The sequence below is a fragment of the Serinus canaria genome, chromosome W (genome assembly GCF_022539315.1).
Source record: "Serinus canaria isolate serCan28SL12 chromosome W, serCan2020, whole genome shotgun sequence".
Taxonomy (NCBI): domain Eukaryota; kingdom Metazoa; phylum Chordata; class Aves; order Passeriformes; family Fringillidae; genus Serinus; species Serinus canaria.
The window spans coordinates 7,296,376-7,322,835 of record NC_066342.1 but is presented as its reverse complement, the minus strand read 5'-3'; the positions used below and the strand labels follow the sequence as shown (position 1 = coordinate 7,322,835).

The following is a 26,460-nucleotide window of genomic DNA, read 5'->3' as shown; positions in this document are numbered from 1 at the left end:
TCTTTTCTCTTAGATGCTGTTGCAAATTTCATAGAGAGGCACCTCATTCTCAGCCCTGTCTCTGGGTAACACAGATGCTTCCATCTTTGACCTAGACCTGGACTCCTGAAGAATGTACTTAGTTTGACATGTGTGTAACATAACAGTGTCACACACCATGGTTTCCAAACCACTTGGAGAACTGGTCAGTCCTGGCCTTCTGTATGGACAAGAACTGGAGATTCACCACTGCTAGGAAGGACTCCTCAAAAGTCTAGAAAGCCACCAAGAATTACAGAATGAGAGATTCCCAGAAACACCGGAAGCAACATAAATTGAAAGGTATGCATTTGACCCATCTTCAAAGTCTGGAAGCATGTGTAGGACAAATCTGAACGGTATGAGATTTTTTTGGTCCAAACTCTCCTCCAGCATATCAACAGTGATGCACAGCTCTTGCTGATTCATCAAGTTACACAGTCTCTTTTGGTCTGTCATACACAGTTAAGAAACTACTTTGTAACAAGATGAGGTGTCTTGAGTTCTAGTACTTGAAGTATTTGGAAAACCAACCAAACAAGAAAACAAAAAGCTCACTTTCCATCTCTCACACAATGCATCTGCATCCTAAGTAGAATCAGTCACTGAGCAAGGAGTTCTTAAACCTCAAAACCACAAGACAACCCTACTGAGATGGACTAGGGCTCCTGAAGCAGCTGCTTCTGGTCCATTGATCTGGTTGGCAAAAATTAAAGGAGGAGAAAAAAAACACTACGAAAAAAAGGCCAGAATTTTACTTGAAGAGGAAAATCTTTAGATCATAGGCAAATACAGCTCAATTGTAGTGCACAAAACAAAAGTTGCTAAACAATCTGTGGTGACATGGCTAGGTTAGTTGTGGGAACATGACTAGCTTTCTCAGGAGGTTTCAAAGGACATTTAGTAAAAAAGCCAATTTTAAAGGCACAAATTTTTTGCTATAAAACCACCAATGTGTCACAGCTAAGTAATTAGCACAATTCTTTTCACAGACTTTTTAATCATCCAGTAGTTGCAACACTAGTTTTGGAGAATTGTTTGAAGTGCCATGAGGACAGAAGAAGGGAAGAACCCCAGCAAACAAAAAAAGAACAAATAAAGAAACTTAAGGATTAAATCTATCTGCATTGTTGAAATGGATCACCAATATGAAGGGACTAGGAAGCCAAGGGAACATTTTTCCTAACGCCTTTGTTTCTTGAGGCAGCTGGTAATTAGTTTATAAAATTACTTCCATGAATTGCAACATACACATCACAAGATGTCATGTAACAACAAAATACTGCACAAATTGAACACTGCAAGCTCCTGGAACGCAAGATAAAGCCAGAAACACTGGCACAGGAAATGGCGATTCTGTGTACCAGAAAATGGAAAGTAATGCTAGGAGTCGTGACACTGATAGAACCACTGCAGTCACAGGTTCAAAAGGAAGACAGAAACACATGCATGTTCCAAACACAGTTTCAGACACTGGAATACCTGAAGAACCTGCACAGGCTGCCAGATGTGCCACAGAACTTCAAGGATACTCTCATTTTCTGGAGCTGCTCATTGAGGTCACAAAAGATAGGGTGAATATGGTAAGTTGGGTCTTCAGGTATACTTACTGCAAGTGAATGAAAAGTGCCTCCACAAATACAGACCTTGAAGAATATCTTTTGGGTTTATCATATTGAAATTGAAGTAAAGAGAAAAGCTCAAAGAAATGTTAAGTGCTCCACTTGCTAACAAAATCAGTATTTGCAGCCCACAGATGCTTGCTTACATCTCTAGCAGGAATATGCTACTCATTTTTATGAAGTCAACCTAGAACACATTACACTACAAGAAAAAGAAGGGGGTTAAGAGGAAAACTAAAACTTCAAGTTTTAGCCAAGATTTCATCAACTTAGAACATCCAAGATCAAATACAAACACAGGAGAGAAGTAAGCATTATGGTTTTTCCCTTCACCCACACAAACGTGGACCAAATATTTCCTTTTTTAGCTAGCAGTTCTAATTATGTATTTATACTGAGTTGAAATGGTCTAATAATTTTTCTAAGATTTCCGTACTGAAAGCCGACAAAGATCTCAAAAAAGTGTCAAATACATTAAAAACTCCAACCAAACAGGCTAACAAACATGAGGTCTTATAATAAGAGTATGTACCAGAAAAATTGAAAATAATCTTGTGAAGGTCAGATAGATGCTCAAACATTATTGACCTTTTAAGGAATTGTTTCATCCCTGCCTCTTTCCAGAGACAAAATACCCAAATCTAGTTTGCAGATTTATACAGAAAAAATAATTATTCCAACTTTTGCATCTGGTATCTTCCTAATACCATCAGCAGAAGCTTGACCATTGTCGTGGTTTGAAAAGAAATGAAGTTTTTTGTGATGGTGTGGGCAAGACAATCGGTGTTCAGATTTAATATTGGCACCTGGTTTGCCCACTGAGGGCATGGATACGCCTCTGAGAACACAGGGGTTAAAAGCTGTGATCTCCCAGGGGAATGTCCTCTTTGAGTTCGGCTTGGGACTGAGCAGACCCTCAACCCTCCCTGCCCGGCCCGAGCTGGGCGGGGGGGGGAGGGGAGGCATGCGGCCGGAGGGAGGTAGGCCAGGCCTGGGCCGAAGGGTGGAGGAGAACATTGCAAGGGCTTTCAGGCAGCCATCCTCCACCCCCCACCCCCCACCCCCCCCCCGGAGAGAGGGAGAGAGAGACAGAGCCGGCACCTGTGATAGTGGCCCGGCGTGAAGGAGAAGGGGGGGGTGCCCAGCAGGGCAGCCAGGCGTGGGAGTTCATGAAGCAAACCGGCAGAGCCTGGGACTTTTAACCCTTCTGGGGAGGATGGAAACCTTGCAAATGCTGATTCCTCCTGAAGTTGATGAGATTGAGAGGATGTTGAGAAGAATCCTAGGTGGGAGGAGATGATGGAGTGGCCTTTGGCTGGACTTTGCTTGTATAGCCACAGCAGAACCCCTTGTGTTCCTGGGACACAGAGACTGCATTCTAGGGGGAGACGATGGCTCAGAGCCAGGAGAGTGCAGTGATGTGGAGGAGTGTGAACAGAGACGACGGGTGAGGAGGGTGGTGGTGGTGCCCTCCGTCTTCGAAGAAGAGGAAGAGGAAGATGATCTCTGTTCAAGAGACCCCTCGGCCCCAGGGGGTGAAATTTGGGGGGGACAGGTGTCCCAAAAGGAGAGGGACTGTGCTCTTTTGGAACTGGACAAAGTATCCTTAAAGGGAAAAACCCTAGAAGCAGCTCTGATCCATGTGCAGTGGTGGAGCACTGGACATGGAAGAAGAAGTCACGATGGCAAAATGTTCTCCGGCGGTGCCACATGTGCCATGGAAACACGAGAAGTTTCTACTGTTTCCTGGGGAAGTCTGTGGTGCAAGAGGGACTTCTCTCTTCTCGAGGAATTGAGAACTGATTATCTAAAGGGTGGATTTGGTGGTAATGGAATTGGAAATCTAGGTGGGGGGGAGGAGGAAGAAATTTGGAAGGTTTTCATCTTGGGTTCTATGTGTTTTGTGTGTTTTCCTTAGTGTTTTCCTTTGTAGTTTTAGGTTAATAAAGTTTTTTTCTCCTTTCAACCTCAAGTTGGAGCCTGCTGTGCTCTGTCTCTGATCACATCTCACAGTGGGTGCCAGGGAAGGAGGCGATCTCGTGGGGGCACTGGCATTGCGCCAGGCTCAAATGATGACAGCCATTTATTTGGTTGAGTGAAAATAGCCTGGAGAAACAGTCCTATTGGTCTGGACTCCAGACCACAGGATCAGGTTGCTGAATACATCAACAAACCCTATTAGTCCGTAAAAGAACTGAATGACTTTTTAGTCATGACTTTTCAGAATTTCAGCATGTTCCATTTTTACCAAATGAAAGCACCTTCAGATGGAGCAGATGTAAGGCTGTGAGTGAAATTAAAACCATACTTTTACTGCAATATATATTAGATAGGGACTCATATTCATCTTCCTGTTCCCTCAACTCTGTCTAGTCTTTCATTACAATAAAATTATATTATTTCCAGGTGTTCATTTAAAATAGCTTCAAAAGTTAAAAGCTGTGTATAAACCTGGCCCATTACTATTTGTTGGTTGAGCAATGTAATTGTTTAAATTAATAGAACTGAATTTTCCTAACAGGTTTTTTTTCCCCCCTCTATGCTTTATCATAACATCAAAGGAAGAAATTGACTTCCTGCTTCCAAAATCTCCAAGTTACTTTCCTTCTTCCTGCATCAGGCAAAATGCAGGATTACTAAGGGTTTTTAAACCCAAAATTAATCCAGGCGGGAAAAATGAAGAAGAGCAAGAAATGGAGAGGGATTCAGACATCAAACCAAAAATGGCCCAGCACTAAGGGCAGTCATCTTGAAAAGGAAAGACAAAGCATTAAAATTCAGGCCTCCTGACTGAAGTGGACGAGACAAATCAAATAACTAAGTTGCATCCTGTATGATTGTCCTGGGGTGACTTTATCATGCTGAATTGTATCCCCATTCATTTGTTTAGCCCAGAAATAGGAGTGGTTCTGAGAGCAAAGTGGGGGGTGGGAAGAAGCACAGAGTTTGTTTTCAGAAACTGCACTCATTCCTCCACGTCCTGCTCCTGGACTGTGTTGTCTGCAGCACCAAGAGACAGCAAGACAGAGCTCACCTTTGCTTTTTAGGTAGTTTTTAGCTAGCTGAGGCAGAGAGGTTCTCTGGACTGTAGTTTTTCTTTTTCCTTTGAACTACTTAAACCTTCTCTGGACTGACAACCTAGAAGAGCACTGGCAGGTCTCACCTATAGCCCACCGGGCTGGGCTTGGGCCACGGCATTTCCAGTGCCGGAGGGACTGATAAGAGACTGAGTAAGCTGAGCTACAACCCATGAAAAAAAATTTCTGAGTTTGTAATCTCTTCAGAGCAGCAAGAAGTTTTATTGTTTAATATTGTTCATTTTTTTTTTTGTGCTAGTGAATTCTTTGCCTATTAAATAAACAGGTTTTTTCCACTTTTCTCCAAGCCAGTTAGGGGAATGGCTGCTGGAATCTGCTTTGTAAAAGAACCCTTTTAGAAATTTTCTCCCAAATTTGCCCTAAACCAAGGCAAATACAATATTTTGGTGCCCAATGCTGGGTTCAAGTAAGTGGAAAAAACCTGTACTGATTGCATGTTTTTGTACTTGCTCTTTAATGGGATAAAGCAGTCAGTAGCCATGTTGCTTGAATTCATAATGGCTCTCCGGGTGGAGGCCTTCATGTGTTTTTGGTCCCTAGGCTTTTTTTAAGTTTTAATACCTTTCTGGTCTCTAGACCTGTTTTCTTGTCCAGAAATAGCTCCAATATTTTCCCTAACATGTAGCTTTTACAGTAGAGGGGCACGGATTAGAATAGCTATTGTGCTGGGCTCAGTGATAGTGATTTATAGGGATTTTACAAAAGTACTTGAGTCTGTTCAAGATTTGTACGGTTTATGGTTTCTTCATCCTAACCTGCGTCCTAGTTACAGTAGCATGTTTCAGGGGGTTTATTCATAATTGTACCCAGTTTGTTAGAGGAGGAGCAAGGGATGGGGCTTTTCAACCTTTCCTTTCCTTCTTCTCCTTTGAATCTGTTATGTCACTTTTTGAGAATGTTCAATTTCCCCTGAATGTTAAAGAGACCACTTTCCTGGTATTTAATCTAGTAAGCTTCCTCTATATGGTCTGCAGCTTCTCTAGAATGAAGGCTGAGATGTCCAGAGGAGCTGATGAGACCCCTTACCCAAAAGTAGACCCAGGCATGAAAAATCCTGAGTGGTGTGGAAAATGGGAGAGAATGAGTCAAACCTTCAAGCAGTTTTCTGAGCTCCCAGCCTGAAAATTCTCACAGCCCGAGAATTTTCACATGAAGAAATTCAGAACCCAGACAAGGTGAGGAATATCTAGAAAAGAACTACCATAATGATTCTAATGAGAAAAAGCTCATTGCTGAGCCCTAGCATATGCTTATCGCACACTGCTAGATACTGTGGGACAGCAGATAGAGACAGGGGGGCAGGGAGATTGCAATGGTTTTGGTTGGTTAATTTGATATTTTTTTGCTAATGTATTAAATAATGTGGTGCGTTTAGTGTTGGCTAAACATTAGTGCACTTATTAGAAGTTTTTGTTGTTGAGAGATAGGATTAGGAGGAAGGTAAAGGAGGCTTAAAACTTTAAAAGGGTATAAAGAAATTTTATTAATGGTAACTAAATGAAGGAATAATAAGAATTAGAATAAAACTTTTAAAATACTTTTTTCTCTTATAACTTTTTCTTTTCAACTAACAATGTACAGAAGCAATTTTGTTAGTTTATCACTTCTAGAATAGTCTTTTAAGTTTATTTGTAATTGTGAAGTCTTTCTTATTTTTTTCAGCTTTTTTATAGTTTTGCTTATGGGCTATGTTAACTTATGGGATATTATTTTAAGGATGAGCTATTTAAGAGTAAAGGTTTTTCTATTTATTTTTGAGATTATATTTATTTTTGGGAACAGAGGTATTTTTCTTTTTTTTGGGGGGGTAAAGGGTTTTTATCACTCTTTTTTGTTTACACTTCTTATGGGATTACAGCTACTTTAACATCTGTTTGCTTTAGCATAGATGTTTTTGTTCATATCTACAATTTAAATACTTTATCCTCCCATACTTTTCATGAGTTATAGGGAAAAAGAGTCTGATGTATTAATTATATTTTCTCTATAGCTTTATGAGAAGATTTTAGCTTAAACTTCAGGCATTTTCTTCTTTTTCTTGTTATTTGGGACTTGACTTCTTTTTACTGACTTTCACATTTTATGTTGTTTTCTACATGTCTTTCTTTTGTCTTTTTTTCTTACCTGAGGGAAGATTGAAGGTCTGTATGTCTTATTTATGCACTGAAGGAGTTAACATCTTGCCTGGGGCTTGTAGACAGTCACGTGATTTTTCCTGGGTGGTGGCTGAAGTAATCAACGTGATGGATTTTTAGGGTGTGCTGGGGGGGAGCTGTGTTAGGATTTTAGGAGTTAGATTAGGATTTAGCAGTTGATGGGCTCCCCTCCCCCTGCCCGGCAGCTGCTGAGACCCAGCCCTGTGGGGACTGGGCTCGGCAGGCTCCCTGCAAAGGGGCTGGCCCCTTGGCAGAGCCCGCCCGGCCTGGCCCGGCTGAGATGGGGACCAGGCCATCTTTGTTACCTGTTTCCAGGCTGAAAGGAAAAGAGCATTCTTGGGATTTGTTTAGTTTTACATGTGTGTTCACAGAGGCGTGTTCAGCTTTCTAGTGGTTTAACAGTGTCAATATTCAAAACGGGTCATTGTTTGGTTTTATTAGGCACAGAGGAAGCTCTCAGCAGCTCCTCTCAGAAAAAATTACTTCTGTGGGTGGCTCCAATGCAAAACTAGCACAGAGATAAATCAGCAGCTACCTCAATCACTCAGGCTGCAGCCAACACCCCAGCTACTCAGGTTGTAGCTAAACCAGACAGTAGGCCTACGCCCATAGTCAAACCAAACAGTGAGCCTAAGCCTCCAGCTAAACCAAACAATAAACCTAAGCCACTGGCAGTCATCACAAGAAAGCACACAAGCAAAACCAATCAGCCAGTAGTCAACGATGATGACCCAGCAGAAGAACCCTCAACACCAATTCCTAACACAAAATTCAGAGTCAAAACAACTGACACAAGATCAGAAGGCACTATTAAGTCCTTTTCCCTGAAGGACCTTCGTAGCGTAAGAAAAAATTATGCTCAACATCCTAATGAATCTATAATTAGTTACTTAGTCCATCTTTAGGATGCTACAGGTAATGCTACAATTCTAGACGGTACTGAAATGAAGCATTTAGGATCCCTGTTACACAATCCAGTTATCGACTAAGAAATAATGAGGGGGGCTGACCCTCAATCTCTGGGCACAGGTCCTGGGAAGTGTGGCACAATGATATCTGTGTGCAGACAATCTCTATATACAACAAACCCAATAAAAAAAAACATAAAACAAAAAAATTCAACACTTAAAAAAAAAAGCAATAACAGAAATTGTCTTCTCAGATAACCTAAACACTACAAATCTAGACTTAGTACCATGTACATCTGTGATGTAGCGAAAACTTGTACAACTTAGGCCACAAGAGTACGCTTCTGCTTTAGCAATAGAGAAGAGACCGTGCTGGATATGGCGAACAAGCTCGAAGCATATGCAGCTGCTGTGCATAGCCCAACACATACAAAAATCACAGCTTTAAAAACACTTATGCAGAAATTAGAAGATAGAAAAAAAATCCCCAAAAAAATCAAAGAGGTTAAAAGAGACCTTCTCCAAATCTCCGCAATACAGATCAGAAGTTCTAGTATCAAACACAAATGTCCCCTAAATAAAGAAAAAAGTACACCCCACGAGCTGAGCTGTAGTTCTTCCTGCATGATTGTAGAGAAAACATGAAGAGATGAGATAGAAAATCTACTACTGCTCTAGCACAAGTGCTTGAATTGAAAAACAGCAAGACTCAGAAAAAAACTTCCACCAAAAAACCAGCAGCTTCAATAGCCATAGCCAAACTGCCACATATAATGATGATGATATGTCCAATCCCCTTAAGAAAACCTCCAAAATATATGCCCCCCGACAAAAAAAAAAAAAAAAAAAAAAAAAGCCAAGCTTAGAGGGGCCCTGCCTCTAGCCAAGTAGAGGCGAAAGAAAACCATGTTTTTTAGACTGTGTGAATTCATTAGCCTAGCACATCAGAACCAAAAAAATATTAAGCTAATCCCATCAAGACACATAAAGACAAAATCTATTTCTATTGCTAGCATGACAAGAAGATCACAACATTTTACTTCAGTAAATCTAATGTAAACCTGACTAAAAATAAGTAGAAGAAACACCTGATTCTAACTAGTCCAAAAGCCCCATACATTTTAGGCATGAACTTCCTCCAAAATAAGTATTTAAAAACAAAAAAGAGCTCATGTAAGCATTTAAAATAACAGCTATAAAACCAGAAAACATCAAACAATTAAACACCTTACCTAAACTATCAAAAAACCCATCTACAATAAAACTCCTAAAAATAAAAAAACAACAAATACAAATTACCACTTCAACAATACACCACCAACAATACAAACCAACTCAAAATATTATAATTCCGATCCATAAAATAATCCATAAACTTAAAGAACCAAAAAGTAATCAACAAAAACAATTCACCCTTCAACAATCCCATTTAGCCTATACACCAATCTAAAATAAAAAAAAAATTAACTGTAGATTATCATACCTTAGTAGTAGGAGCCTCCATGAGCCAGGTCTCATAATCTCTTGGAGGTCTATTTTTCACCCAAGATAGCTTGTTGCCCGATCCGAAGAAAACACAAAACAACCGGAGTTGCTTTATGCGGTGCTTTATTAGGGCCCGGGAGCCTGAGGACTTTCGTCCAAAGTCAGAGCCCCATCTTGCGACAAAATTTACAGGGTTTATATACTTTTCTTAACATGATTGCTTCATCTGATCTATGTGCATCGCTAAGCATCTTTAGAGGTATACTGAGATTTATTAGGTACATCATGACATTTGTTACTTAGCCAAAAGGTACATTCCATAGATAATGTTAGGTACATTCCCTAGATAATATTTTCTCTCGATCTACCATGCACTAAAGTTCACTTAAGTTTACCGGGCCTACTGCGGCCTTAGCATAACTACTGCTACTCATGCTAACTATCATATTGTTTCACTAATCTAGACATCTATCTATTAACTAAAATACATTTTTCAATAATTTTCGAACTTCTGCAACAAGTCCCCCCTTTTGAGCATTCTTCAGATCTTCTGCAAGGATGCTCAACCTTCAGCTTCAGTTCTTCTAGCTTCAGTTCTTCTAGGAAGGGCCACCTCCTCGTATTTGGGCGGGGGAACTCCAAATCCGTGGTTTCTTCCTATTGCTTTCACCAATCTTCGGGTTCGTCTTGTTTCTTTGGTTATTATTCCTAAACACATCTATATGCTATCCAAGCAACTATTAGTACAATTATAAACAGCAACACATATTGCAACATTGACGATACCCAACCAGAAACCTGAAGCCCCATTGAATCTAACAAGGCTCCTATCCAATTGTGCTGGGCCTCCTTTTCGATTTCTTTTGTTCCAGATTCGACTATTTCTAGTTGAGAGATGTCTTTTTCTACTTCTACCGTTACATTTGGGATATGGATGCAGCAGTGATCAATTCTTTTATTTAAATACCCACAAACTCCATGTTCTTTCAATAGCAGCATGTCTAGAGCCATTCTATTTTGGAGTGTCATACGAGAAGTAGCCTGCAATTGTAGGTTCAAATCTTTGAATCCTCTCCTAGTTGCTAATGCCAATCTCTCTGTTTGTCCCAGTAACTTAAACAACATTTCCCTGTTTCTATATGTGGCTACTGGTGCAAATAATGATTCTAGTGCCCATCCAAATTTCACTCCGCTGTCTGGTTCATGCCATTGGTCTTCATCTCCTAACAAATTCAAATCATCAATTTCTCTCTTTTTCCTAGTCCCTGATGCTTTTAACTTAGACTGTTTCCACAAAGGGCATAACGTTGGCACCCCTAAAGTTACTTGTGTCACTGGTCCGTCCAAAGGGAGATGAGTAGTCCATTGTCCATGTCCCATTACCCATACCAAATTTCCTGGACTTCTGAGTGTAGTCGTCCTACAGGAGACCCTTCCATAAAACCCATTCATAAGGGGTTTGCCAGGTATTGTGTGATTGTATTTCCTACATTCACATCCCCATTTCAAAAGGACCCTTACTGGCACTAGGCTAATTTGATCCCCTGGAGTATCGCATGTATAAACTTCTGTACAATTCCAGTTTTCTCTTGCTATCGTCTTCTCCCTAGTAGAGGTATTTATTTCTGATACTTCTGCATGTGATTGGTTTTTACTTCCTGTCCACTGTACACACCAATCAATCTGCCCGATATAACTATAGTGTTCCAGTAAACTTGGACCCCATATAACTTCCCAGTGGTCCCATAAGGGTTGTTCTTGTGTCATATTTTGACACCGTATTTCTCGAGATAATTGTTTTTTCTTAATTTGTTGCTCTTGTTTCTCAAAACACCAACCATAATTTCCTAATCCTCCATACAGTCCAGGTTTTGGTTCGTATCTGCCTCCTTTTTCCCGACAATCCCAGATTGACGAATATTTCCACAAAGGGGAATAACCTTCCTTAATTTCTACTACCTCCTTCTCTACGTTTTCTACCTGACACATGACCGTAATGTTTTCTTGTATTGTTGGGGGCATTGGGACCGGAACCACTCCCCATTGGATAGGCTCTCCAGCGGCCTGGGGGAGTGGCAGGCATGCCGTAATTTGTGAGACATTTTGTACTGTACCAAAATCTCTGATCAGTCCCACTATCAGATTCTCTTGTTTTTGCTCATTTTGAGTGGTAATATTAATTTCTCTTACTCTTCTCGGTTTCCCTCGAGTTAGTGAGACTATCGTTCTTGAATGTCCCCACCAGGAGTCTTTGCTAATCCAGCACCAATAATATCCCTCGTCCTCCGGCTGTACGTCCCTAATTATAAGGACTATAGTTTGATCTGATCGTTTCTCCTTGCGATATTTCCCTTCTTTGTCCCGAATATTGTTTCCCCCAAACCACCATCCATATTCGATAAACTGTACATCTTTCTCTACCTTACAGACTAAGATAACTGCCATGCCTTGCACTGCTCGAAAAATTCCATGTGTTGCCTTGATCCTTTCCCCCAAATGTGCCCTAGCTATTGACGATCGAATACCATAGTCTGCATCTATTCCACATGTAACTAGACACAGATACCGCCCTTCGTCTATGCCTTGTTTAGGATCTGAGATATTTAGCCACCCAATTCCTTTGTCCCATAATTTCCACCAACTCACTCCCTGGTCAATTCGTTCCCACATTTGTTGTTGTTCTTTCCACCACTTAACTTTCACTTCTTGTTTGCATGCCTCTGTTAGAGTGAATGGGCAATTAAGCTTTAACGGGGGACCGTCCCACATGTCTTGGATAGCGGATGTTGGCCTGACTGACACTGATTCCTGAGAAATAGTTCCTTCCCGTAATCTCCAAGATACCACCCTCAATTTAATTTTCTTATAGTCAAAACTATGCCTAATTTGCACTATACACATATAAACCTCCATATCTTCTCCAGTTACTTGCTTCAATTGTAGTGTGGTATTCCCTTTTTGTGCATCCCTATCCCAAATAGTAGTAAAACTTGCCTTGGGGTACCCAGCTCCTTGTTTCCAGAATACTCGTAAATCTCGGGCTTCAGCTTTCTGGTCATTGGTAATAACACAGGTCAAATTCACATCCATCCCTTCCATGATTCCAACAACAGGTTCTGAAACAGTGACAACCACAAAACCTTGAGTAGGTATCAATTTCATCATCACCAGTAACAGAATGATTAAGAATGCGGCTTTGCGCGAAATATCATTCGCGTCGGGGAGACCATCTGAGTCTCCCATTGTGTTGGAATTTTCTTGACTCGAGTGTAGTGGATCCAGGTGTCGATTCCCGCCACCTTTATTGCTGTGTAGGTCGTCAGGATCACTTGGTAGGGGCCATCCCATGTTTCCTTCAGTGGATCCGTGAACCAATTTTTCACATACACTCGGTCGCCAGGTTGGATGTTATGGACTGGATTCTCCAGTAGTAGGGGTCGGTTCCACTGCAGGGCTCCCCGTAGGCTGTTGAGAGTTCTGTTTAGTGACATTACATAATTAAATATCACTTGGTCCCCTTGTACATGTAGATCTCCCTTTAGTACGGTAGCATGATAAGGTTTCCCATATAGAATCTCATAAGGACTCACCCCCAACCTCTCCCTGGGCTTTATCCTGATTCGCAATAAAGCTAACGGTAATGCTTGCGGCCATTGCATTTTAGCTTCCTGGCAAATTTTCTTGATTTGCCCTTTCAGTGTTTGATTCATTCTTTCAACCTGACCACTTGATTGAGGTCGCCAAGGTGTATGCAAGTCCCAAGATATGTCCAACATCCTAGCTACTGTTTGCACAATCCCAGCTATAAAATGTGGACCTCTATCCGACGACAACCCTAGAGGTACCCCGAACCTGGGAATGATTTCTTTAAGCAGTGTCCTAACCACTTCCTTAGCCTGATTTGTCCTACAGGGGTAAGCTTCTGGCCATCCTGAAAAGGTACAGACATACACTATCATGTACTTGAAATTTTGTGCTTTTGGTAACTCAGAAAAATCTACTTGCCAATAGTCTCCCGGTTCCGGTCCTACCTGCAGTTTCCCTAGTTGAATTTGTTTCCTGACAATCGGGTTATTTTTCAAACAGACTGGGCACATTGCATTCACCCGTTTTGCAAGTGTTAACATCTGGTTTGAAACTATTTCTCTCCTTAAGAATTTTACGAGCATCTCTGCACCCCAATGGCATTTGTTATGTTCTGTTTCCAAAATGACTTTCATTATTTTTGCTGGTACCACGACCTGTCCCGTTGTTGTTACATACCATCCAGTCATGTTCTTTTGTGCATTCAATAACATTGCCAACTTCTCATCGTCTATTGTATATTTAGGTGCCTGGTTTAGGTAGGGATTTACTGGGCTTACCTTGACTGGTATTAATGCCATCTGAGTCCATACCTCTCGAGCCACCTTTCGAGCTGTCACATCAGCCAAATCATTTCCTTGGTAAATTTTTCCTTCCTCCTTTCGATGTCCTCTCACATGCATTACCGCAACCTTTTTCGGTCTGTGTACTGCTTCCAGCAAAGCTAAGATTTCTTCTTTGTACTTGATAGATGTTCCCTGTGAACTGAGTAGTCCTCTCTCCTTCCACAATGCCCCATGTACATGGATTACCCCGAAGGCATATTTAGAGTCAGTCCAAATATTTACTTTTGTTCCAGTACTGAGGACTAGGGCTCGTGTAAGCCCAATTATTTCTGCCCTCTGGGCTGAGGTACCAGGAGGTAAAGCTTTTGCCTCTACAATCGTATGAACAGTCACCACGGCATACCCTGCATACCTGGTACCATTTTCCACGTAACTTGATCCGTCCGTGAACAGTTCCCAGTCTGGATCTTCCATCGGTGTGTCTTTAAGATCTATCCGACTAGCGTATACCTGCTCGATGACCTCCACACAATCATGCGCCAATTCTCCCTCCTCCTGTTCACTGCGGAGAAATTCTGCTGGATTAATATGATTAGTTATTTTCAATTCTACATCATCCTGCTCTCTCAATATTGCTTGGTACTGCAGCATTCGGCTAGATGATAACCAGTGACCCCCCTTTTGTTCCAAAACAGCCAGTACCATATGGGGTACAAATACCTCCATTTTCTTGCCCATCGTCAATTTTCTGGCTTCTTGAATGAGGATCACCGTGGCCGTAACTGCCCGCAAGCATGACGGCCAACCAGCACTGACAGTGTCCAGCTGCTTCGAGAAGTATCCCACCGGGCGTTTCCATGACCCAATCCGTTGGGTTAGTACTCCCAGAGCCAGCTTTTGTCTTTCATTTACATACAACTGAAAGTCCTTGCTCAAATCCGGGAGCCCTAAAGCCGGGGCCTCCTTCAGGGCTTGTTTTAAGTTTTGGAAAGCATTCTTCCTTGACCTGTCCCAGTTCAGCTGTGGTTCCTTCAGGGCCTCATACAATGGTTTCGCTAGTAACCCGAAATTTGGAATCCACAATCGACACCATCCTACCATCCCCAAGAAAGATCTTAATTCTTGGTGACTTCTCGGGAGCGGGATGGCACAAATGGCCTCCACTCGGTTGATTCCCAACCGTCTCTGACCCTGAATGATTTCACAACCCAGGTAAATCACACTTTCCTTTATCAGCTGTGCTTTTTCTTTTGATACTCGATATCCAGCCTGGCCCAGCATATTCAGCAATGCTATGGTGAGTTTTAAACACAGTTCTTTCTCTTCTGTGGCTAGAAAGATATCATCGACATACTGTAAAATCACGTATGAGAACGGCGAGTCTCTTACCTCAGTCATCTTCCATTCTTCCAATTCTTTTGCCAACTGATTCCCAAATATCGTCGGACTGTTCTTGTAGCCTTGGGGTAATCTCGTCCAGGTGAGTTGCTTCTTGCGACCGGTGTCTGGGCTTTCCCATTCGAAGGCGAAATATTTCCTACTTTGCAATGCCAGGGGAATGCAGAAGAATGCATCCTTCAAATCAATTACAGTAAACCATTTAAACTTTTCAGACACAGATGTTAACAAAGTATATGGATTTGCAACCACTGGGTGAATATCCTTAACAATGTTATTAATTGCCCGTAAATCCTGTACCAATCTATACTTACCATTAGGTTTCTTTACGGGAAAAATGGGGGTGTTGTATTCTGATTCACATTCTTCCAGTATTCCTTGTGTTAGAAATTGTGCTATGAGAGGAGCAACCCCTTCTTTGGCTTCAAGTTTAATAGGATACTGTTTTATCCTTACAGGTTGTACCCCTTCTTTTAACTCTACTATTACTGGTTGAGCAGCTTTAGACTTCCCCGGGACTCCCGTTTCCCATACCCATGGTACCACAGCCTGTTCTACCTCCTCAGGGATAGGGGTGGGTTCAACTTCTCTAATCACGAATAATTTGGCTATTTCTTCTTCAGGAACTTCTACTTTAACTCTTCCATCTTCAAACAGAATTTTCATGTTCAAAAGAGATAGCAAATCCCTCCCAAATAGTGACTTAGGGCAATTGGGCATATATAAAAATTGATGATCTAATTCCTTCCCCCCAAATCTCAAATTTAATGGCTGTAGGAACGGCCTTTCTTCCAACTGGCCCATTGCTCCTACTACTTGTACTGTAGTGTCACTGATTGGTCCCAATCGTTTATTTAAAACCGAATAAGTAGCCCCAGTATCTACAGTAAATTCCTGCTCTTTCCCTTCGATCTCTAACCTAACCTTCAAATCCTGTTCTAGTCAGCTCTGATTCTGATAATTTCCCAAGACCATAGCTTGAGCGACATCTCCTGGAGTCATCGGATAGCCCACTGAATTATTATTTACCATACTGCTGTTCACTCCCACCCCGTTCATCCCGTTCCTCATTGGACATTCGTTCTTCCAATGGCCTATCTGACGACAAAAGGCACACTGGTTAGGTCCCAGAATTTGTCCCCGTCCCCCAGTGTTTTGAAATCCTCCCCTACCGCGACCCATTCCTCGGCCCCGCATAGATCCACCTCTGCCTCTCCCTCTGTTTCCAGCTTGCTGGATTACCGCCAGAATCCCTGCCTGCTGCTTCTTGGCAGTCTCTTTTTCCCTATTATTATATACTTTCCAGGCTACCTCCAGCATTTTATCCAAGTTGCGGGTATCCTCTCCCTCTAATTTCTGTAATTTCTTTCGGATATCATCCTGAGATTGCCCCATAAATATTAATGCGAGCTGTAGCTTCCCTGGCTCATCCTCCACTTCTAAATTAGTATATTTTCTGGCAGTTTCCTTTAATCTTTCCAAGAATGCTGATGGGGACTCACTTTTATCCTGTCTCACCGAATACAGTTTAGACCAGTTCAACGTCTTAGGCATACCAGTTCTGATTCCTTCCAGCAACAATTCTTGGTATTCTTTAATTGCACCCATACCCCCGCTTGTATTTGGATCCCATCCCGGATCTTCACTCGGCACTAAATCATTCACGGTTCCTTCTGCTAATTGCAACCTTATAGCCTCTCTAGCTCTCTCCTTTGCTGCTTTTAAAACCATCTCCTTTTCTGTGGAGTCCATTAAAGTGTCTAACAACACCTGCAAATCATTCCAGTCCGGGTTTTGTGTTCTAATTATCATTTTTACCACCCGCGCCACCCTTTCTGGATCCTCCCGATAGCTTCCCGCAGACTGCTTCCAAATTACCAGGTCTCCGGGAGAAAAGGGCACCTTTATCAGTACCCTATCTCCTTGGGGTCCCACTGCTTCCCTTAAGGGAGCTATTAGCTTGGGCTCCCCAAGATTTTTCCGCCCTTGCCTTGTCCTGTTCGCAAGAGGAGTTCTTTGCACATTTCCAGAAGGGCCGGGAGAGGGGGTATGAGGCTGTGATTTTATAGTTGCGTTAGGAATCTTGCGTTCCCTCTTTCTCTCCCCCGGTTTTTCTTCCTCACTATCATCGCTACTACTATCTCTAGGTAACGGCGGGTACGAAGAAAGGGAAGCCGAAGCAGGAGCTGGGGGAACATTTGGAGCCACGAGCAGGGATAAATCCTCCTCTGGTTGGGAGGTTAGAGCCAAACATTGAGTACATTTAAGTTTTTCTTTACACCCTCCGCATTCCGAACTCTTTAACTCCAAAACCATTATTCCACATTCCTTCTGCCACTCCTTTTTCTCCCTTAGGAGATAGAATAAGTCCAAGTACGGCACCTCATCCCATTTCTCATTTTGTTTTAGAAACTGCATTAAAGGAGTAATTACCTCATAATCCACAGACCCATTCAACGGCCATTCTGGCCCTACCCTTTCATATTCTGGCCACCAATGATTACAATAATCAATCATCTTTTCCTTCTCCAAATCCTGATAAAATCCTTCACTCCTCCACCGCTTTAATAAGCACCCTAACGGAGTATTTCCCGGTATGTTGCTGTTAGACTCGACCATAGTTTTAAACGCTTTAAATGGCATCTTACTTCAATAACCTCACAACAATCAGTCGCAATTACCAAGACGCACCAGCACTAAGCACAACCAACAAAACTATAAATATCAATAGCTCAATTATTCCGAACACGAACAGCAAAAACAACAACGTGATTACTATTAGATACCAAACCAACCAAAACCAATCTTGCCGCTTCTCGTCGCCGCGAGGGGCAAGTGCCGGACCTGCGCAGCTTTCGCCGCGTCTGATGGCCGGCGCCTAGGCTTCCCAACCAGACGTCTTAGCCCAATCCTGCGAGGATTGCCACCTCGTCTTATGGACAGGCACCCAATACCAATACCAGAAATAAAGCACCTTCGGGCTTACCTCCTCACAGTCGTCCGACAGGCGCAGGGGTCGGGCACGAGCCGATGACTCCCCGAGAATCACTCGGTGCCGGCGTGGAGTGGATCGGGACGTGAACCGCCCCAGCCACCTTCGGAGTCCTGCCGCGGTCGCCAGAAAACTGTTGCCCGATCCGAAGAAAACACAAAACAACCGGAGTTGTTTTATGCGGTGCTTTATTAGGGCCCGGGAGCCTGAGGACTTTCGTCCAAAGTCAGAGCCCCATCTTGCGACAAAATTTACAGAGTTTATATACTTTTCTTAACATGATTGCTTCATCTGATCTATGTGCATCGCTAAGCATCTTTAGAGGTATACTGAGATTTATTAGGTACATCATGACATTTGTTACTTAGCCAAAAGGTACATTCCATAGATAATGTTAGGTACATTCCCTAGATAATATTTTCTCTCGATCTACCATGCACTAAAGTTCACTTAGAGTTTACCGGGCCTACTGCGGCCTTAGCATAACTACTGCTACTCATGCTAACTATCATATTGTTTCACTAATCTAGGCATCTATCTATTAACTAGAATACATTTTTCAATAATTTTTGAACTTCTGCAACAAATCCCTGTGTGTTGGTGGTGCCCGGACATGTGTTAATCGTGTGAGTGCATGGTGTATGAAAGAGAGAGCGAACAAGTGAGTGTACCCATGGCGCCGGGGGAAGGAAGGGGTGAGGCCTGAGGTGCCGGCTGGGGCAGGCTGTGGGGGCAAGGAGTGCCCTGCAGAGAAGTGGAACAAGTGGAGAAACGTGGGTGAGGACATTTATTGTGTTTAAGGGTGGTGATTTGTGTAGATTGGGCACATTTTAGCCATGGCTAGATGAACTCAGAAGGTTCCTCTGCCCTAGTAGTTTGGACTTGATACCTGGAATTTTACTGTGTGTTGTTATTTTGATTGTGTCCAGAGTTTGTGAGGACCAGAGTATGTGGGTAAATGCTGAAGTATGTCTGTCGGCCTTGATCAGCTTGGAGACTGAGGAGCTCCTTTATCTGGGTTCTTTGCATCCCTTGGTCCCCTCTGGTATTGTTCTTTATGCAAGAAGCTTCAGAAATTTGCATTTTCCTATGCCCTTTGTACCATGGCAGAGGTTTCTTAAGTAAAAGGGTTAAAATTCAACACATAGTTCTACAGGCTAAACTTTAAATGCTTAATTCATATTACTAACTCAAGTGAATTCCAAAAATCTCTATTTCAGTTCTTCCCCCACATTGTGGTAATTTGATTCTCAGGATTGTATAGTTGTGTTTGTGGACATTTTTGGATTTTGTTTGCAACAAGTGTAGCATTTTATGCAGAAGAACCACAGTCTGGTGGTTTACGTTTAACTGTGGTAAAACGAATTAAAGGAATTCCCCTCCCACAGCAATTCAAGCCCTGACTCTTGTGAATTTGAGATAAGGGGGGCTGGTGTGTGTGTGTCTGTGGACATATCAGAGTTTTTGCTGTAACAGGCACAGCCTTTTGCAAGGCAGTAAAGTGAGTGTCAGTGGAAACAATGCTTTAATTAGATTGTGCGGGACAAGAACTGAAAAAGACAGATTTTGTAAAACAGAGTTTAGATAAAGGAGATGAATGAGTTTATATAAAGAGGCTTTATCAGACTTCAGCTGGTAATATAGTAATTCTGGACTGAAAACAACCTGCCTAGAGGTTTAGAGGTTAAGTGATAAATGCCAAAGTGATAAATGGAATAGCCTGCAGGCAATTCCCGGGAGCTTTTGGTGCATTGAGAGGCTGGCACCTTGTGTGCAATGCACAGTTTGTGAGAGGCGCTGGTATTGCTGTTCTATGCCCCAAGTGTAAATTGAAGGTTCCTCATCAAGCCGATTCAGAACCTGAGATCTTGAAGCTTATGTGTGGAGGATTATTACATCAGTTTTCTGAGGTCCCAGGAGGAGGGAAGAGACAAGACAGTTGACTCCAATGCATCAGAAGGCTTGATTTATTATGATATGATATATAAGATATAAAAACTATACTAAAAGAATAAAGAGAAGGATTTCACTACAAAGCTAAGCTAAGAATAGAATAGGAATGTGTAAACTGAAGTCTTCTCAGCCCGAGACGGGCCGAACAGGTGAATTGTGATAGGCTCTTAATTGGAAACAGTCCGACGGGGCCAATCACAGATTTCTCCCCGTTGCATTCCACAGCAGCAGATAAGAATTGTTTACAGTCCGTTCCTGAGGCTTCTCAGCTCTCAGGAGAGGAAAATTCCTAAGTAAAGGATTTTTCATAAACTATGTCGGTGACAGAGGATCACATCTGATACCTGCCACCTGGAGGTCTGTGTGTGAGGAAAAACTGAGAAAAGACACTGTGAGGCTTGGGTGGAGACAAGATAGTATAAGGAGAAGGAGATAATGAGAATTAACCCGAGGAAAGAGGTCCCTGAACTAGCCCCTTTGGGAGGTGTAGCAGGCCCAGGCCTGGTTAGGGCCTCGTGGAGAACAGAGGCCTAAAGATAAGAAAATGCCAAGTCATAGTGACTAAGCCACAAGCCCCTCTCTCCCATCTTCCAGACCCTAGCTTATCTTTCTGTGACCCCATAGGTTACTTTTCCCTAACCCTTGCTATTGGACAATTTCTGATCCCTTCTACCCCTATATAAGGGACTACTTTAGCCCATTCTGGTTAGAAGAGCTGTCCCCGGAACCCTTCACAGACCTCCCAATAAACCATTGCTGCGGAACCCTGGAGCTGCCTTCTCTCTCTCTCTCTCTCTCCCCCCCGTCTGCTTGCCTGGAAGCCACTGCTAGCCAAAGCGCCTTTAGCAAGCTAAGAGCTGAAAACTATAAAAGAGCTGAGATCACTAAGAGCTGATAATCACTTAAGCTTGCTAAGGTAGCCGTGGCTGATAGCGGCTTGGGTATCCGGACACTCAGCCTCCAAAAGGCTGAGCTATCTGGCCCGAGCTTGCCTGCCTGCCTGAGGGCAGACGAACCCTGCAGGGACCCAGCTATCCGGCTTTAAGTGGTGCCCGTGGCTTTTAGTGACACACCTAACAGAAAGAAAATATACATCCCAGACGGAGCAGCATTTTCTTCAGAAAATTGTAACTGCCATTCAGAATGCCGCTCCCCTGTGGAGAAAGCTCCTCTGTTTTAGCAGGACTTCTCAGCAGGGACGGTCGGACGACCCTCAAACTGAAATCTGAACAAAAACAGTTCCGAGGAGCTGACCAGAAGCAGACAACTTCCAGCAGACCTCTTGACCCCACACGGCTGAAGAAGTATGTAAATTTATATCAGCCTTATAGTGCGCTCAATTTCTTTGGGTCCTCTCAGTTTTTGGGATTTTTTTTTTTTTTTCTCTTGTTTTGGCTGCTGGGAGGAATAGGATAAAATGGGATCGAAAAATAGCACCTTAAGATGATCCCAGACCGAGAGAGAATTATATTTACTAATCCTAGAAATCTTATCTTCTAACAACTTTTCTTTCTCTAAAGGTAAACTCTTTAAGACTAACCTAAAAAAATTTATAAAATGGATACTTTTTCAGTTTCCTGATACTAACACAGAAATAATTACTAAAAATTCATTCTGGGATATTGCTTTCTCTTGAGCTAAAAGTGGCTACTGGGGATATTTCTCCTCAGAGACACCTCCGGCTCGCAAGCAGTTACTATTAAGCACTCGAGATAGGCCCATGCAAAGCGGAACTCAGTTTACCTCTAGTAGAAAAGTCCAGGCGATAGTGAAGAGAAAGAGAGCGTGTTCTGCCGGAGAGTTAAATCCAGAGTTTATTCCAAGGTATTACAGTTCCGAATCTCAGTACTGCTCCGAACAGACCGCGACCGCATGGCTCCAACGCCTTTTAAGCTCACAGGAAGGTGGGGGGGGAGGGTCTCAGGGAACAATGACATCTGGACAGGCCAATGACCGCAGGCCTGAAGGGCATCTTTTGAACTTCTGCCAATCTCATGATGCCCTTCCTGAAATGTGGATCTTGATACAGTAATCTGGAACTGGGCAGGGGACAAGCAAGGAGGAAGTAGTCACAGCTGAGGGGAAGAACCTAGCTTTACACCACAACACTGGGACACTGTAGGGACAGCAATATATAACCTACAAACTAACCAGGATTTCTCTGTAACTCAGTACATGCCGTTATTTCACATAATAACTAAAACCGTAGGAAAAACTAACTGGACTAGCTCAAATTTCGCAAGAGGGACAGATCTCCCTTCATATGCTATTCAAGCTGATAACGATCTTGCCTTAGAATGCAGTCCCTTGCTTTTGGATCATCTGAGTCCTAGTGTCCCTACAGCCCCTGTCTCGCACTCTGTACAACCCGCTGCGCCGTCCACCCCAAACCCCCCACCGCCGCCTGCGGGATCTGCGTTGTCCCTCCCCCCGCCCCCCCCCCCCCCCCGCCTATCCCCCCGAATGCGGCAAACATGAATTCATTCTCTGAGAGCGCAGCCGCACCCTTTTCCACCGGCTTGGGTCCCTCCCCCCAAACCTTATCGCCGTTCCCCCTGCCTCCGCTGCAGCTCCCCCCCGCAGGGGCCTTGCCTGCTATCGCCGCGGCTTCCCCCCCCCCCCCTCCCGCCTCCCCCAACCCCGGCTCGCCCCCCCCCACCCCCGTCGCCGCTTTACGGATCCAAGCCCCGACCCTCGCTGCCGCCGCTCCCGTGTCCACATGTGTGAGAGTCTGTCCGAAATATCCCTCATCTGCCTCACAACTGTCATTGGGGGACCACTGAAGAAAAGACTCCACTGTCTAAGATCTCTGGATTTGTAGGAGAAAGTTACACGCCAAGGGCCCTGAGACCTGAGAGCATTGCTAGGCTCTTGTTTTCACAGGTGCATTTGCTGCATACTACACTGAGCCCAATGAGAAGAAGAGGGAACTGTGCCGTTTTTTGCAACAATAGCCTTGGAAGCTGTCCCACCTCTTGGCCTGGCTAGACTTCTCCTGAGCTTTTGGGTGGTCCCCCACAGAAGACCCCTCTCGTTCATCTACAACCACCGTGACAGACAAACTGAGATGAAGGAAGCCTCTCCACCAAAGAAAAACCCCGAGAAATCCCCATGTGAGAAAGGCCTCCCTCACGCTCCCCAAGGACTGGGACTGAAGCCCCCAGCCTGGGGGAGGTGCGCGGGGGAGGCGAGCTGACCAAAGCAAGATGGATGTTGCAGGTGTGGGCATTGGACCATGAAAACAATGGCCCTTGTCCAGTGAGATATGAACTGTGTGTAACCCTTTTCTAAATACCATTCTTTTTACCAGAAGATACAATAGATTCAGTTTTGAAATAATCTCCCTTCCCCCGTTGAAAAGTGTATAATTTGAGTCCAGATGTACTGCATCTCTGAGATCTCCCCAACGTAACAGGCGGATCCTCGACTGGACTGGACCTAAGGACTCTGTCTCTACGTTTGGTAGCTATATTCCCCTCTTTCTCTCTCTCTCTCTTTCTCTATCTTTTTATCTCCCTTAATCCCTCTATCACATTTTGCTGTCGTCATTCAATAAAGGTGCATTTGTTTTGATTATAATTGCAAACTCCCTTGTACCGTGTCAGTTCTTTTTGCACCCTGAGATCCCTTATGAACCATCACGAAACCCATCCGTCGGGACGGATCGTGACAGCCAGCGGAAGGGATGGAAAAGGGGCTTCTGTTCCAAACCCTCAAAGGCAGCCGATCCTGGTGCCCCTCTGGATAGCAAAAGGAGCTGTAGCAGAGACATCAAAAGCAGCAAGCTGGAATGGCAGGGATGAGCAAAATCAGAGTGGTAGATGAGATGTATTCAGAAACTCCGCAGCTGTAGCTGGAACCGCGGGACGTCCTGGCAGGCAGGGGGTGCAGGGCTACAGTGTAGCAAAAACCTGGAGCAGTGGCAAAGAAATGGTGGGGGCTGAGGGCCGGCAGCCCAGCTCCCGAAAACAGCAAGAAGAGGTTCCCTGGGAGGGGGAAAGGGCTCGGGATTCTGGGGTTTCCCGTGAGGCACCCGAGTAGATGGTGAAAGTCCATTTATTAGTGAGGTAGGGTATTAATAATGCTATAGATTAGTAATGAGATGGTTGACTCACAATTAAAGAGAGAATATTAAGTATATATTAAAAGAAGTTTTGTAGATGTGTAGTTCTGTTTCCCCTCCCCCTTGCATTGTTATCACAGGATGGCCTTAGTAGTAGGGGCATTTGGGAGGGTCAGCTTGTTACTATAGTTGCACCTGAGCTCCAATCAAGATGTAAGAAAGTGACTTCCACCACTGGATAGTGAAGAAGGAGTCAATCAACAAGACTTTGGGAGGGGCTAGAGGTATAAAGGGCAGAACATCCATTTTGTGGATGAACACATGGTTGTTGTAAATTATCAGATCAGTAGCCAAAATTTATAAAAAAATTCTCATCAAAATTTATTAGATCGACAACAAAAATAGAATTGCGAAAAAAAACCCCACCACAGCTAAGACAGTGTCACCCTGGGTGTCAGCACTGGGTGAACCCTGGAATCATCTGACAGAGTGTCAGCATCTCCGTGGTGGTTCACCCCGATTGCTTCCAGCAGCTGGCATATATACAATTTATTCTGACTGAGGCTGAAATGACAACATCGTATTATTCGCCCAATGTCTTCAATCTTTCCTATTCAATTCTCTGTCTCTGATTCTGACTCCCTTCATTTCAGTTCCTGAGTTATTTCTCCCATCTTTCCCTCAGGATCTTCATCATTTTTATTTTTCACAAAAAAAAACCCACCCTATCATATTTTAGGCACACCCTGTCATCATTTGCCAGTGCCAGATCCAATATGAGCGGGTCTTTGTTCCGGATAATCTTACTGTCAAATTTCGTATTCTTTGTCACCCAGTACATTTTCCCATTCATTGTACATGTTTCCAGCCTTGCGCTATCATAGCACAAAGGGTTCACCTGGTGATATGCAATAAAGATCGATTCTGTCTTTCCCCCAACCCACACAGTTTGATTACACTGGTCACAAATGGGGATTGACATCTGTTCCGTGTCTCGTTTTCTCCTTTGGTGCCTGTGACCATTTGACTGTCCGTTCCTTAACCCAACCTCGGGATTGATACACCAAGTCCCGATCTCCAATTCACATAATTTCACCTGAGTGCCATTTCTCCAACAGTACCTGCCAGTTCCTCTGAGACATTCCTCTGGGGCTTGGTATGTCAAGTGTCCCCCATCCCCTGCGACTGGGACCACCTGAGCGCCCTTCCCGCACTCATCCACGGAGCTCTCGCTTCTGTCTTTCCTGGGGACCTCAGTGCTCAGACTCTGCATCCTGCACATGACTAGGCTCAGGCCAATCACAATCAGGATTCCCACTAGGCATACTCCTCTGCCTTTGCCTCCACCCCCTGGGGTGCCACCAGCGGCGAGGAAGACCATATTCGCGGCAGCAGGAGTACTCTTCAGGGAAGATGCCCTCGGACCTAGCCGCATACCTCCTCTTAAAGGCGCCCCACCGAGATACCCTGATTGCATCGGAACTGCCAGGGACCCTGATGGATTTCCGGCACTCCACATCCAGGATTTCTGCTCGGGACCTAAGCTTCCCACGCACCCTGTTTTGAAAAACGTGAAACCACTCCTGAGAATCTAATTCAATGATACCCAAACTTGTGGCTAAGATCAGGATACAGTCAGTCAATTCAAGCTCTTCCTCTAAACACTGGGTACACAGTCCCTTTGGCCTCTGTCCCCTTCTGCAATGAATCACAAAAACCCCTTGACAATATTCACACTTAAAGTGTACAAATGGATACCATACACAATCTGACAGTATACAACTTATCCGCTCATTGTTGCTCATTTACGAGGACGTTGGAGTCGGATCTTCAAGTCGCCGGGGGAAGAAGTGACCCTCCAATCGGGCACTTTCTCCTGTTGTTCAACCTTTTTCACCCTAGACGCGTATGTCCAGCCCTTTTCCACTGTCTGAATGGCCGTGTCTATTGTCTGGAGCACAAGAAAAGGACATTCCCAGTGAGGAGAGAGCGATGCCTCTTTCCACACTTTCACAAACACCTTGTCCCCTGGTTGGATTTTGAGAATAGCGAACCCCAGAGGAGCACTCTGTGTCACTATTCCCTGTTTTCGAACTTCATGTAAGTTTCTGTTGATCGCAACCAGGTATGGTTGGATCTGACCATCCTCAAATCTGGGGTGTCCCACCAACATTCCATGCTTGTATGGCATCCCATACAGCATTTCGAACTGTGAGAGCCCCGTCTCTGAATGAGGCATGGTTCAGATATTAAGGAATGCCAAGGGCAGATACTTCAACCAGGACATCTTTGTTTCCAGAATCAATTTTGATAACTGTGCCTTCAAAGTTTGATTCATTCTTTCCACTTGTCCTGAACTCTGGGAGTGCCACGGAGTGTGGTACTCCCACCGAATGC

At 43.7% G+C, this 26,460-nt stretch overlaps 1 protein-coding gene across 1 annotated transcript; it reads right to left on the bottom strand.

The window, feature by feature from the left end:
* Positions 1–12,455: 12,455 nt before the first annotated feature.
* Positions 12,456–15,859, bottom strand: LOC127060966 (uncharacterized). The gene has a single exon (XM_050986337.1). The coding sequence runs from the start codon at positions 15,857–15,859 to the stop codon at positions 12,470–12,472; it is 3,390 nt and encodes a 1,129-aa protein (XP_050842294.1). The 3' UTR covers positions 12,456–12,469.
* Between the last annotated feature and the right edge of the window lie 10,601 nt (positions 15,860–26,460).

Coding starts and splice junctions, on each gene's coding strand:
- LOC127060966 (XM_050986337.1), bottom strand. CDS start 15,859: ATGGGCCAGTTGGAAGAAAGGCCGTTCCTACAGCCATTAAATTTGAGA.